This window comes from Symsagittifera roscoffensis, chromosome 4 (genome assembly GCF_963678635.1).
Source record: "Symsagittifera roscoffensis chromosome 4, txSymRosc1.1, whole genome shotgun sequence".
Taxonomy (NCBI): Eukaryota; Metazoa; Xenacoelomorpha; order Acoela; family Convolutidae; genus Symsagittifera; species Symsagittifera roscoffensis.
The window spans coordinates 9,813,478-9,827,066 of NC_087065.1; the positions used below are offsets into that span (position 1 = coordinate 9,813,478).

The following is a 13,589-nucleotide window of genomic DNA, read 5'->3' on the forward strand; positions in this document are numbered from 1 at the left end:
GATCTAGAAGACAGGGTGAACACTTTTTTTTTACAAAGTTCAGATAAATGAAACATCCAAAGCAACAATACACGAAACAGGGCCCAATTTTTGTTATATCCTTATCCAGGTTTTGTAAAAAAAGATATCTTGCGCAAAACAGAGAAATATTTCAAAATCTTCTTAATTATATGTTTTGCTCGAGTTATCGAGTTTTTTTTTGCTCAGAATCTAAATATATATTATAACTTGCAATCATTTTTTGTTGTTGATTTATGAAGGCTTGAAAACTGTTTGAAGATAGGTTTTAGGTATTTTTTTTATTTGAGATCAATTTCGTCTTTGTTATAAAGCGCTTTTGACTTCAGCAGTCAGAATCGAGAGGTAAATCACAGCTAAACAATTTTGATCTAATATGGAGATGATCATATATTTATAACTTGCTCTGATCGGAAGAAAGAGCTGCTATTTTAATCGATTTTTCCCCAAAAACTAATTCAGATAAATTTCTGAGTATAAAATGAGCGTTCAGGGCTTCTTGTTCTTTACTTAACCTAATAATTTGTGTATAATTTTTCCATTTCAAAATCAACGTTTTGCTTAATTTTTGATAGGCCCTGCAACTTGTACGTTTATCAAATTGAAATGATAGTTTTTGTGATTTAAATAGATGCAAATTTAAACACCAAATGAAGCTACCGATCGGTCATCTGATGTAACGTGCAGAGCAGGTTTCGATTTGTTCTTCAACGGAACTGCTACTTGATATTGGGGAGTCGTATCCAAGCACTTAAAAATCTTCGAAAAAGCTTTTCTAAAATCGGGGTTGAAAATCGTGTAGATGATCGGATTCGCCATCGAGTTGAAATATCCCATCCAAGTTACCAAGCTTGTTACCAAATATGGTAAGTTTTGAATTGCGTCAACAAACGGGGACATTATGTAAAGGGTGAAAAATGGGAGCCAAGATAGGACAAAACAGCCCAGAATTACACCCAGAGTGTTCGCTGCTTTTCGTTCGACTGTCACACTTATCAAAGGTTTTCTGATTCGGCCACGTGACGGCGACGGAGGACAAGCGCCGACCACTTGATTATTAATTGTCGCATCGTCCCGGGTTGGAATATCCAACGTCAAAAAAGAAGATTTGTGTTGACTTCTGTCGCCTCCTTTTGAACTTGCATGCTCCGAATTATTGGTAACCGAAACTGAAGCCCGGGTCAAAGTAGGAACTTGAAGAGTACTATTTGTTGGTTTCGAGTGCATCGAATGTTCACTCATTTTTGTTTTCATTTCTCGAATTTCAGTCTGTTTGTTTATCCTTTTTAACTGATATTGGCTTGTTCCCGGGGACGAATATGTCGACCTTCGCTCGGATTTGGCGCGAAGTCTTTCAGCCGCGACATGATAAATACGCGCGTAAATTACAAACATGGCCGCAAGCGGGCCGTAGAAAGATCCAACTGCTGAGTAAATAATGTAAACTGGATCTACAATTAGTTCACACCCTAGTCCGTCCATGCCGTGACCTTCACCGTACCAGATTGTGACAGGGGGCAGTGAGATGATGAGACTTGAGATCCAGACGATGGCGATTATGATTGACATTAACCTTTTGTTTCTTCTGACTGAGTAAGTGAAAGGCTCTGTTATTGCCCAGTATCTAAAATACAAATTTTCATTCATTAAGGATTTAAATTGAGGCTAAAGCAACACAATGGTTGGTCGGTCCAAATGGATACCGGTAACTAGTACCATGGCAAACCTTCTTTTGCTGGTCAAGTTTATCTGAGAAGGCAAAATAATCGCACCAGGTTTAGTTCTCTCCAACCCATGCGACTATCAACAACACATCAAGAATCATCCTTGAAAACAGTTGCTGATCCGATTATCATTTTTGTTTAGATGAGACTTAAATATTTTTTTCAGATCAAGTAATGAGATAGAACAGGGGCGGATTTAAGGGGGGGGGGCACAAATTTTTGGGTACAAAATTTTCCAAAAAGTGCTCAAAAACGGCTTTTTTGACCTGTTTTTTCAAAAATTTGCCTGCGGCGCAGAAAGTTTGGCTAAAAAATTATCTTTTTTAGCGCTTTAGGAGAGCTTGGAAAATCAATTTGACCGACCTAAAAAAATGCAGTCAAAATTTTTGAAAGTTTTATGAAAATCCGCCACCCCCCTCTCGAGAAAATCTTAGATCAGCCACTGAGGGAACATGTTTTTGGGCGTGCCGTTGACCAGGAAAATCAATTACCACAAAGAAACTTCGTTCGTTGGAGTTCGAGTGGTTTATCTTTCTGATATTCTCTCAATCGTGTATTGAGCCTTTTTAAAACTCCAAAAACATCTCTCAACCACAATAAAAACAAGTATATATTTTCGGTTTTCACATCTATTTAAAGCGGAGATTGGATGAAATTTGGTAGTTCTTCATATCACTCACACTAAAAAATAGAATAAAAAGTTTGGTTTTTTGCTCCAGCTTTCTGAGAAGAAAATGTAAAATTATTTGTGCTTGGGTTAGATTTTTTCTCCATATAAAAACCGACGTTTAAATTAGAATTTTTTATAGCAGAGTTTTTATACAGCGTGATAAATCTTGCTACCCGGGGCTCAAAATTTAAAAAAGTAAACTTGACCTGCGGCATTAATTGACCGCAAAGTTATAGAAGTTAGAGTTTGGGACTACTTTGACGATTTTGACTAATCATTCCGATATGAAAACAAAGCAAACAATTTGGTACTGTGAATATGTTTTTATATGTGAAGTATTGAAATTTAAATTTCACGTTGGGTAATAAAAATTTTAAAAAGAAAATTGTATTGTTTGAGTGCAGGCTGCCGGTACAATTTAGATAGTATAACAAATTCGTAAATGGTGGATATTGATATGAAAGAAAAACACAGCGCGATTATTCAACCTTTTCTTCGAGACTTAGAACAATTATTTTTTGGAAAGCTGGGACGTCAAATCTTCTTTTTGAAAACAAGTTAGCTCACAGATCCAAATTAAAACGTAGCTGGTCAAAACATTTTAGCAACAAAATTTTTTCATAATAATTGATAGGTTCCCACGGTAAGTGAAAAATAAATTTGCCAAGAAAATCATGAAATTAAAGCAATGTGCAGATATTTTATTTGTTAAAAAACTTAAAATTTGCATCATGAAACAACTCTACTGGTGAAAAAGTTAAAAACAAATGCGCTATAAATTTGAATTGATTTGAAAAATTTTGAATTTTTTTTCTCGTTTCTTACTTAAATCAACGCCTACAAAAAACATATAATAAAAGCACTTCAGATGCAATATGGGTAGATTAATTGGCGGTTTATGCCCAGTTATCTGCAATGTGCAATGCTTTAGCGCCGGATTGCACCTGGTCAAATAATCATCCCACATTTCAATTGAAGCAAACTATCTGTTTTCCTTTTTTATCCAGTAAAGTTTTATTTTTCCATTCAAACGTTCATTAACTTCTTTATTGACTAAAAATTGGAACTAGTTTAAGAGCAGGCAGAAAAGTCAGGGCTAATTTTGACAAAAGTAGAAAAATTATCAAAGGCCTATTCAGGGATGGGGGGGGGGGGTTGGGGGGACGCCTTTTTGATACTTTTTAAGAAATCCGTTTTTGGCCGACCGACTCAAAAATTTTTCTAAAGGTGCCTTAGGCGCCAATATATACTAACTATGAGGGGTAGCGCGGGCCAAAAAAATGCACAATCTTTTTGTCAAAATTTTCCAAAAAGGGCCCAAAAACGGCTTTTTCGACCTGCTTTTTCGAAAGTTTGCCTGCGGCGCAGAAAATTTGGCCAAAACAGCGCCTTTTTAGTGCTCAAAAAATCAATTCGGTGGACCTAAAAAAACAGTACGTCAAAATTTTCGAAAATTTTTTAAAAATCCGCCCCACCCCCTCGAAAAAATTCTGGATCCGCCACTGGATTTAATATAAACTTAAATTCTTTGCTTCACACATTGACTCGAAAACTACAAATTGCCAATTAGTAGGCCAAACTCTGTGACATAATTGTCATAAATTAAAATTCTCATTCTAACTAGACCAAGTTAAAATCTTTCTTTATATCTCTTTTCCCAGTTTAGGCTTGAGATAAAAAGGCTCAGCGAAGCAGGATTATTTTTTTCCAATTCTCTTTTCCGTGCGTTCAAAAATTCAATGCTCGGAAAAAAAGTTTTTTTTGTTGTCGTTTTTATGTCCGCTCATTATTCTCAACCGCTTCCTTCCATTGGACTTTTTCATCAGCAAATAGCTGTTTTAATTTAAACTTCGCTCCCTCGAGGGAGGGAAAGGGCGTGGTAATAGTGTTACCATTTCCTGTCACTAGTTCCATTCACTGTCACATAACAAGCCGAGGGAAATTTATTCCCCCAACAACGCTTCCTTCGAGTTCGCATTTAAATTGGTTTCAATTTAGTTTTCACCGGAAGGCAGCGCGGAGAGCTAGGGTGATAAGTAACGAGCAAGCAAAAAGATATTAAATGTGCTATTTTTCATTTGTGTCCGCTTAAGTGTCCGTTTAAGTGTCGTGCTTAAATGTCCGCTTAAGTGTTTATTTTTCCTTTTTTAATAAACGACAATTGCTGATACAAAAACTTAAAATAAGCGAAATCTTCAAGTAAAATCACATCAGTATTTGTTTTGATACCTTTGGATAAGTTATTGTTTCTCAATTTTGTAAACTGTTTCTGGATTTTTTCAGTTGGTCCATTTCCAGAGAATTTTTTGAAAATTGGTTCCTTGATATCTATTACCTGTTTGTTTTCAATTTTTCGATAAAAATCAATATTTTGTGGTATAGAATGGCACGATGCCTTGAAGAGTGTGGAGAATTTTTTCGATGGATGTAGTTTTTTCAAAGGGTTATAATCCACTTATTATGGACAATAGTCCAATCTATTAAATTTCGACAACAGGCGGGTTTGTTTGCTCATTATATGATTACCTTACTAGACGACGAAAAAAGCCAAGAAATTGTGATTTGATTTTAGTTATTATCTCGTTTCCTTTTATCGACTAGTATAATCTAGTTATGATAAATAAATTTTTGAATTTTGATAAAAGCTCAATGTCAATGGATGTTTTTTGCTCATTTTGAAGTTAATTTTTTGTGTTGCGGTGCCCAACTAGGCGATGAATTTGAAGAGATTTCAATGGCGCATTGGATAAATAGTTTTGTTCATTAGTCTGATTTGTTTTCATTCAATGGGTCCCTTGGTATCTATTTTGAATCAAATTAGACCAAATTTATTCATTCAATTATATAAAATCGGAGATGCGTTCAACACAACATCCCCAAATGACCCGCCTGAAGTCTGTCTGAAAAAAAATTCAAGGAAGTTGTTAGCTTTTAGAAAGACCCCAAATTCCTATTCAGCTAATTCAGAGCTCAAATTCAATTAAATTGCTCTTGAGCCGACAAAATTTGTCTTCACCGCAGACTCGTGTATGCTGCCCCTTGATAATAATTATACAAAAATTAGGATGAACTGTAAAAACAGCTCAGAATTAATAATTTTTTCTCAACAACCATTTTTCTGCAACATGCAACCATTTTTTGAAAAACTTCGTTGGTTTAGAAATGATCTAATTCAGAAATAGGGTAACAAACTTATGCAGGATTAACTTATGCGCGTTTTATATCTATTTATCTATTCTCATGGCTTAAGCAATACTCGATGCGAGAAACGAAATTTTTAGCGTCCAAAATATTATTGTTCCGACTTTTGTAACGAAAGTACCGGAATACTTGTGATCGGGGTGGGGGGGGGGGGGGGGGGTGGGTTTTTATTCTTCAGACAATTTTCGATTTTTTAACTAGCCATTTTTGACAAAAATTTTTATATCATTCGAAAAGTATTGTTGTTTTGAGCTTAAATTTGAAAAGATAATATACTTGTGATCTTTTTTCGTAAAGTTATGGGAGTTTAACGATTGCCATTTTGGCCAATTTGAGACAATTAGCTCGCAATATGTTTTGCGCAATTAACGCGTAGGCGGAGATTAAATCCGTCTCATAAATCCCTCCAAATTGGTTGAAGGAAGCTTATTTGCCATAATTGGTTGAAGGAAGCTTATTTGCCACAATTGTTGAAGGAAGCTTATTTGCCACAATTGTTGAAGGAAGTTTATTTGCCAGAATTGGTTTGTTACTAGGAGCGAAATCTATCACGTTGTACTTTATATGGCATGTGGGGGGATGATTTTCACAAAAAAAATTCTCAAATTAGAAAAATCTCTTTTTTATATATTTTTTTCATGTTATTACTGCTCCATAGATCTTAAAAGGCAGTCGGAACATTCAGGGCTTCTTCCTGATACGGAGCAGTCTAATTTATGTTGGGGCACCAAGCAAACATCCGATGTGTAGAACATCGGAAAAACCAAAAGTGTTGCTAATATCAGAACATTTTTTAATAGTTTGGGCAAAGAACCCATTACTATTGTTCGCTGAGACGATGTTTTATTGACCGAGCTAGAATGATAGACGCAGTCGCATCCTCGAGTTACGAGCTTGCCAACAAAGGGTAGGATTATGTATAAAATTAGAGCCAGTTATCTACCTTGAACCGAGAACCGTCTTGAATTGGAATGGTATATTAAAACAAGGTCTCGTGTTTGAAGTTCTAACGCCATATAATTATGTAACTATTCCTCTTGAAAATGCTACGCAAAAACTTCTCAAAAGTTTCTCATTGTATGAGTAGCATTCTTTCATCATGGATTTTTATAATCGTATATGAAGACTGACATTCTTCATAAAAAACTGTTCGGTGATATAATTGTAATTTGTAATTTTTAATTGTAAACAGACATTGTAAACAAAAATTACAAAAAAGTACTGCGTAAAAGTCGGAAATATCTTTCGTTTTGTTTTTTGTAAGATAAAATCTGTAAAAAAAAATTGGTCAAAAAACGAGGCCACAATTTCCAAACACGGAGTTGTTTTAAGTAGAAGCTTGCCAAGTTACGTTTTTTATTATAGTTTCATATGATCTTCTATAAGTCAACTTAGATGGCGTGTCTTCCAATGCAGATTATTTGTAAGATTTTTGCATAGATTTTTCTTCTTAAAATACGGATTGTTCTCATGTGAGAATATCTTTGGGTATAGTGTTCCAGGACAAACGCAAAAACTTAAAGCAAAACTCATGTTTTTAAAGTGTCTTTAGTCATTCAATTCACATTCATGAACCAGACAATTTATTGGAAAACACTAGTCGTCTAATTCTCATATATCGGAGAATGCCAGTCATCAAGTTTTCATGCAATTTTTTAAATATATGAAATTATTGGGCCATAGTATGAAAATTGCATGTCAGAATTAAGACCAGAAAAATTCTATGTATTCTGATAAATAAACCTATTCTGAGCACCAAAATATTTCGCAAATCCGACAGTCTCCTGATACCTGTTGATACACGTGGCTTTTTATACACAAGCCCAGTAAATCGGTCTCAAAATCTTTCTGGCCAAAAAAAATGATATTTTTCCCATTTATCAAACTAAATTAAAAAAAAATTCTGCATTGGTTTCAAATTTTCAAATAGAACTTCCAAGAAAGTAATATCAACCCAAAAACATTAAGATCAAAAACATTCTGCCCACTTCTTTTACACTTTGTAGATTAGGTTTTGCTTAATTTCTTGAAATAAGCGGTGGGAGCGGTTTTCTAGCGTTTTTTTTTTTTCGTTTTGAGGCTTTTCAAACTGCGGTTTTTGCTCTTTTGTTCCTTCAAGACAGACTAAGATTTGAACCAGTTTGCAGAATGAGAAGTAACCTGTCAAGTGCAATTGCGCACAGATGGAGAATGCTGGCAGTGCAGCACATCACATCCATAGTTCGCCACACGTCACACACGATGAAGCCAAACTTCCAACTCACTGAAATCAAAATGTTCTCAGAAATCACTCAGTTAAAGGAAAACGACTCTTATATTTCTCATTTAAATACTGCCTGGTAGTTTAAAATCATGTCAGATACGCCTGGAATTCGCCCTGACTTCTAAGCAAAATCGTTTTTTTTTGCAAATTAAATTTCATGCTTTGAAAACTGCCGAGTCGTTCCAACTGGTGGCGTTCTTAAGCAATTATAAAATTTGATGTCACAGATCTTAGGTTGAATTTTATATAATTTAGAAAAGTCAAAATCTAGTCACTTAGAATATAAAATAACAGCAATTCAAATGCATGAGTATAAGGTTTTTGATGAAATATTTGTGCTCGCGGTTTTCTTCTCATTGTCAGTTTCGACTTTTTAACTAGCTACATTTGAACATTTTTATACCATTTGATAAGCGGTGACAGAGTTTTTTAGTCACTAAGTAGTGACAGATAAGTAGTGACAGATAAGTAGTGACAGATAAGTAGTTTTTTTTCTTCAGACAAATTTTGACTTTTTACTAGCCATTTTTGACGGAATTTTTTAATATCATTCGAAAGCCATTGTTGTCCTGAGCTTAAATTTGAAAAGATAATTCACCTGTGATCATTTTGCGTAAAGTTATGAGGGTTTAAAGATTGCCATTTTGGCCATTTTGAGCAATTTGGGACAATTAACGCGCGATATGATTCGCGCTATTAACGCGTAAGAGGAGATTTAATCCGTCTTATAAATCGTTCCAAATTGGCTGAACGAAATTTATTTGCCATAATTGATTTGTTACAAGGAACGAAATCTCTCTTTTTGTACTCTATATGGCGTGTGGGGAGATGATTTTCATAAAAAGTTTCAAATTAAAAAAAAATTTCATTTTATTTTATTTCATTCAATTTTTTAATGCTATTACTGCTGCTCAATAAACCTTAAAAGGCAGTCGGAACATTCAGGGCTTCGCCCTGATACGAGCAGTCTTGTTTGATTTGAGGTTTGAAACAATTATTCGTTTAATGCCTATTTTTTCAGTAACCAGCCAAAACGCCTTCATTTTGTTTGTTTTGCTCGTTATTAAGTTCACTGTCCAGATCAGACCCGTCTCTTTGTCGTTCGCTTATGTCATTTTGTACTTTGCATAGCGTGTGCGGGATGATTTGAGGATGAAAGCTTTTGAAAAATGTTAAAATTTTTCTCTGTATTTGAAACTGTTTTCAATTTTTTTAGGAAGTAATTTTACTCTTTACCTTAAAAGGCAGTCGAAACCTTCAAGGCTTTGCCCTGATACAAGTTGTATTGTTTCTTTTATCCCGGACTCAAAAGTTGATGACTAATGAGCAACAACGTAAATAGAATCAAATTGCATCGTTTGACCTGGGCAATTATGGTGAGTCAATTGGAATAAGCATAGATAAAATTAAGTACTGATTTGAGTTTTTCAGTCAAAACTCATTATTTTCTTATGTCAGCCAGTTTTTTTTAAGAAAAAACGAATGAAAAATTCCGACTGTTGTAAATTTTTTCGTTTATAAGTAAAACCGATTGATACAGAGTAGAAAAAATGAGCTTCTTCTACTGTCTGAGAAACAGGTACCCTTTGAAAGCAATCTTTGTTCGAAATCAAATTTTTATGTGTAAATTTGGGGCTAATTCGACGTTGCAAACCAAATATTTATATGGATTCCAGCAGCGGTACAATTTGGGGCCAAATTTGGCTAGAAACAGAGGGCTTGTTCTCCAAGCAGCAAAAAAAATCAGCTAACTTTCAATCTCAAGCTCGTTTTAGCGAAAAATTGTAAAATTAGTTGTCTTGGTTGGCTTTTTCAGGTATTGTTTAATTATTTCCCATTAAGTTGTTTCACACTTTATTGATTATGATGACAGGCAGTATGGGATAACTAAGACATCTCTATGATCAGTAAATTTAAGAGAGGTTGAATCAGAGAGCCCATTTTTCCCAGGTGGAGGTGCTCATTTTATGTTTCGACCGTCGCGACCAAAAATCGTTTAGAGTAAAAGTCAATTTATTTTCACCGTGCTTGACCAAAAATTGGAATGCTTTAAGCATTTCGACAAAAAATCGGTGTTTTTTTGACCGTGGACGACCTATATTCGGTATATTTTGACCGTCTCGACAAAATTTCGTTATTTTTTGACCATTGGTCGACCAAAACAAATGTGCTCGACCGTTTTCGACCCATGCAAAATATGCTTAGACGGCGCTCGACCGAAAAAAAATAGCTCGACGGTGCTCGACCAAGTTCGGGTATGCTTTGACTTCCAAACAACATGAGTTATCCAAAATTAAACGTTGTAGTTTTAACTCGGGTAACATCTTATGATGCTTTTTTTTGTTAAAATGGAATAATTAAAGTTATTGGAAATTTGAAAGTTTTGTAGAGACGAGCTATTTTTTGAGCTATTTGTTCCACCTTTTGGAAAAGAGGTTTGCAATTTGAGTCTAAAATGTTTAAAATGTTTGATATTTGAAAAAAAAACTTTTTGAATCCAAAGTACCGTGGAAAAATAGAGGTATGTTTCGACCGTGCTCGAGGTATGTTTCGACTGTGCTCGACCATGCTCGAGATATATTTCCATCGTGTTCGAGGTATGTTTGACCGTGCTCGAGGTATTTTTCGACGGTGGTATGTTTCAAATTTGTGCTCGACCCAAACCCCTGTCTCGACTATTTTTTTTCGGTCGGGAGCTGACATTTGCTCGACTTTGAAATTTGAAATGTAAAGTGAGCACTTCGACCCGCGTTGTTTTACTGCTGTTAAAAAGTCCCATTCCCCTGAGAAAAAATGTTTTATCGGTCAGGTTACATCACAAAACTGTCTGTAAAACTTCTGATATGTTTTGAGACAAATTGTCGCTTAAGCCTGTTCATCATTCTCTTTGTCGTGGCAATTGGAAACCAATCACTCAACTTTTGAAGTATAAAAGTTTCGACCACAGTGAAGAGACATAAAAGTTGCAACTTTCAGTTTTTCAGCAGTAAAATGAACGAAGTTGTTTTCACGTTTGTGCTGTTTTCTGTATTACACTAATAAAGCTTCACGATTGAAAATTTGACATATGATAGATGAATTTCTTATTTTTAAAATAGTCGAAAAAAATCGCAGAAGAACTGTTTTTAAGACGTCGTTTGGCCCTTTATTCAGAGGGCGACAGATAAGTGTTTTAATTCCAAAAACTCTTGGTCAATAGCACAAGCAGTTTGAACTTTTGGACACAAAAAGTTTCGATGGAAAGCTGAAGATCTCAGCTAGGCCCTCATGTAGGTAATTTTATATACAAAATAGAACAAAAAAATTTGTTAGACTCTTAAATACAATTGAGCAATTGTTTTTGCTAAACTGCACAAAATTGGAGTTAAATTTTGTTTAAAAGACGAGTAGTTTTTTTGTATACTATTCTAAGAAAGGAAAAACTAATATCAGGTTTTCTAAGTAGTCTGTAAATCACCATCGATCATTTGTGGGAGGCAGTTGTCTCGAATGCTGTAATGACTTGACCAATTCGCTGACTAATTCCGTGGAATTCAGGTTACTAAAGGAACAGTGGGCCGTTTATATATCCTTTTGTTGTTCCGACTTTCGAAGAAAACGGAATAATTATGCTTGGTGAGGTTTTTTAGTCGGTCAGCTCTAGGCGATCGAAAGAAACGTTTACAACAAAAAATTTTATGCCTTATTGAAGATAGCGATTGCCTGATAGCAAACTTAAGATGATATTTTGGCTCCAATTTTTTTTGCAAAGTTCTATGAGTTTCAAAATTGCCAATTTGTCCATGCTCTGGACTAACTTATGCGCGTTTTGAAGATTTTATTCATAATGCTGAAAGCGTAACGCGAATTATTATGCGTGGCCAACTATCCCAAACAAAGAAATCGTTCCAAAATGAATTAAGGCTAGCTAAATAGTCGTAATAATTTTGTATTACTCAAATGTATACACTTGATCTTTGATTTTGTCAAAATTTATAGGTTTTCAATATTTTTCCCCAAAAACTATTTCTTAATGGATTGAAGGGCAGTCGGAATTTTCAGGGTTTGCTCTGATATACGAGCAGTTTTGTTGGTTATTAAAAAAGTTTTGGCTGAAAAATATTAAATCGGAACCAAACCAATTTTTTTATGTCGTTTTTCCTCCCCTCTACAATTTAAACGAGAATGATGTAACTTGATAATCTTGGCGATGAATTGAAACGTTTGACAACCTTTTTTTCATTTGAAAAGAAAAAACAGGCTAAAAAGGACGTTTTGAGCATTTTAAAAAATTGACCGTTTCTTTGCATTTTTTGGCGCGTGCCCCTTCTCAAAATGAGTTATATTGGCGCCCAAGGCGCCTTCAGCAAATTGTCTGACTGCCTTAGAACATCTATGGCATCATTTAATGTTTATAAAACCATATTGAATAAAATAGGAAATTGTTTGAAATGATTTTAAAAAGATGACTTCAGGCAATATGTTCAACAAAAAGAGAGATACAGCCTACAATAACGGAAGAAACAGAATGAATATACCAATTGTTATCATCGTAACGTTTTCTGAGTTGGATTATTTCGCCGCTTGCCTGTTATAAAACAAAAAAATATTCTCCCAATAATTGTCCAAATTTGCCAATTTGGCAATTTTCAAACCCCCAAAACTTCACGAAAAAATAATACAGTGAAAAGTTTCCCAGAACGGCTAATTAAAAAGTTTAAAACGGCAAGTTAAAATTTGAAGTTTGTCTGGATAACAAAATCAACCCAAGCACAAATATTCCGTCACTTATGTATTTGAACTAATAATAAAGTTAACCCTTCGTCTCGAATTTCCGCATCAATTTTTTGAGCCGCAAAAATTGTACCTTTTTTCAATGGCATAGTTGCAGAACTCTTAAAATTTTAAAATCTACTGAAAATTTGAGGAATCTACTGAAAGGCTCCAGCAACATAAAGTAGAAAAACGTGGAAACGAAAAATTATGGAAAACCCAGCAATTTTTGGTGTAATTATCTTCATTGTACGAAACGCAATCGTCAGTGGAATCAAACTCAAGCATGTTGAACCTTTTTTCTCTACAATCCATATTGTCTATTAAGCTCGTCAATCAAAATTCAATTTTATCTTCTGGTTTTTAGCCACTCGTCTTTCGATTTCATCAGCCCAGGTCAAGCTGCTCACTACTTGTTTCATTCTTCTAGGCCAAAAATTGGTAAGTTTTGACAGTCCTGACCAAAAGTCGGTATGTATCGACCGTCTCGATCACATGTGAGCATGTTCTGACCGTTCTCGACTCAAAACAATGTGCTCGACCGCGCTCGACCCAGGCGAGATATATTTTGATCGTCTTGACCGAATTCGGGCATGTTTTGAATTTCAAGTATCAGTAGTTTTACAAACTTTAACGTTATATTATATGCTTTCGAATATTATGTCAGGATGCTTTTTTATCGGAATAAAACTATTGGTTGAACCGCAATTCGAATGTTTTTGTTGAGATGCACCATTTTTGAGCTTCTTTTCATATAATGGATACTCTGGTATTCTGTTTGAGTCGAAAAACCTTATCAAATATGTTGATATTTCAAAGAAATTGTTGCTTTTGATTCGATCGTTCTTGAGGTATGTTTCGACCGTGCTCGATGTATTTTAGACCGTTCTCTAGGTATGTTTTGACCGTGCTTGACCAAACTTCGATATGTTTTGACTATGCTGGACGGAATTTTGTTATG

General features: G+C 34.9%; 1 protein-coding gene across 3 annotated transcripts in view; it reads right to left on the reverse strand.

Moving 5' to 3' along the window:
- Nucleotides 1-577: 577 nt before the first annotated feature.
- Nucleotides 578-13,589, reverse strand: part of LOC134843696 (probable G-protein coupled receptor No18) — a 65,258-nt gene continuing 52,246 nt past the window's right edge. For all 3 annotated transcript variants that reach the window (XM_063859928.1, XM_063859926.1, XM_063859927.1), the window contains exons 3-4: nt 7,774-7,876; nt 578-1,642 (exon numbers count right to left, since the gene is read on the reverse strand). In XM_063859928.1, coding sequence (XP_063715998.1) covers nt 658-1,642; nt 7,774-7,876 — 1,088 coding nt within the window. In that variant the 3' untranslated portion in view covers nt 578-657. The remainder of the gene's footprint in view (nt 1,643-7,773; nt 7,877-13,589) is intronic.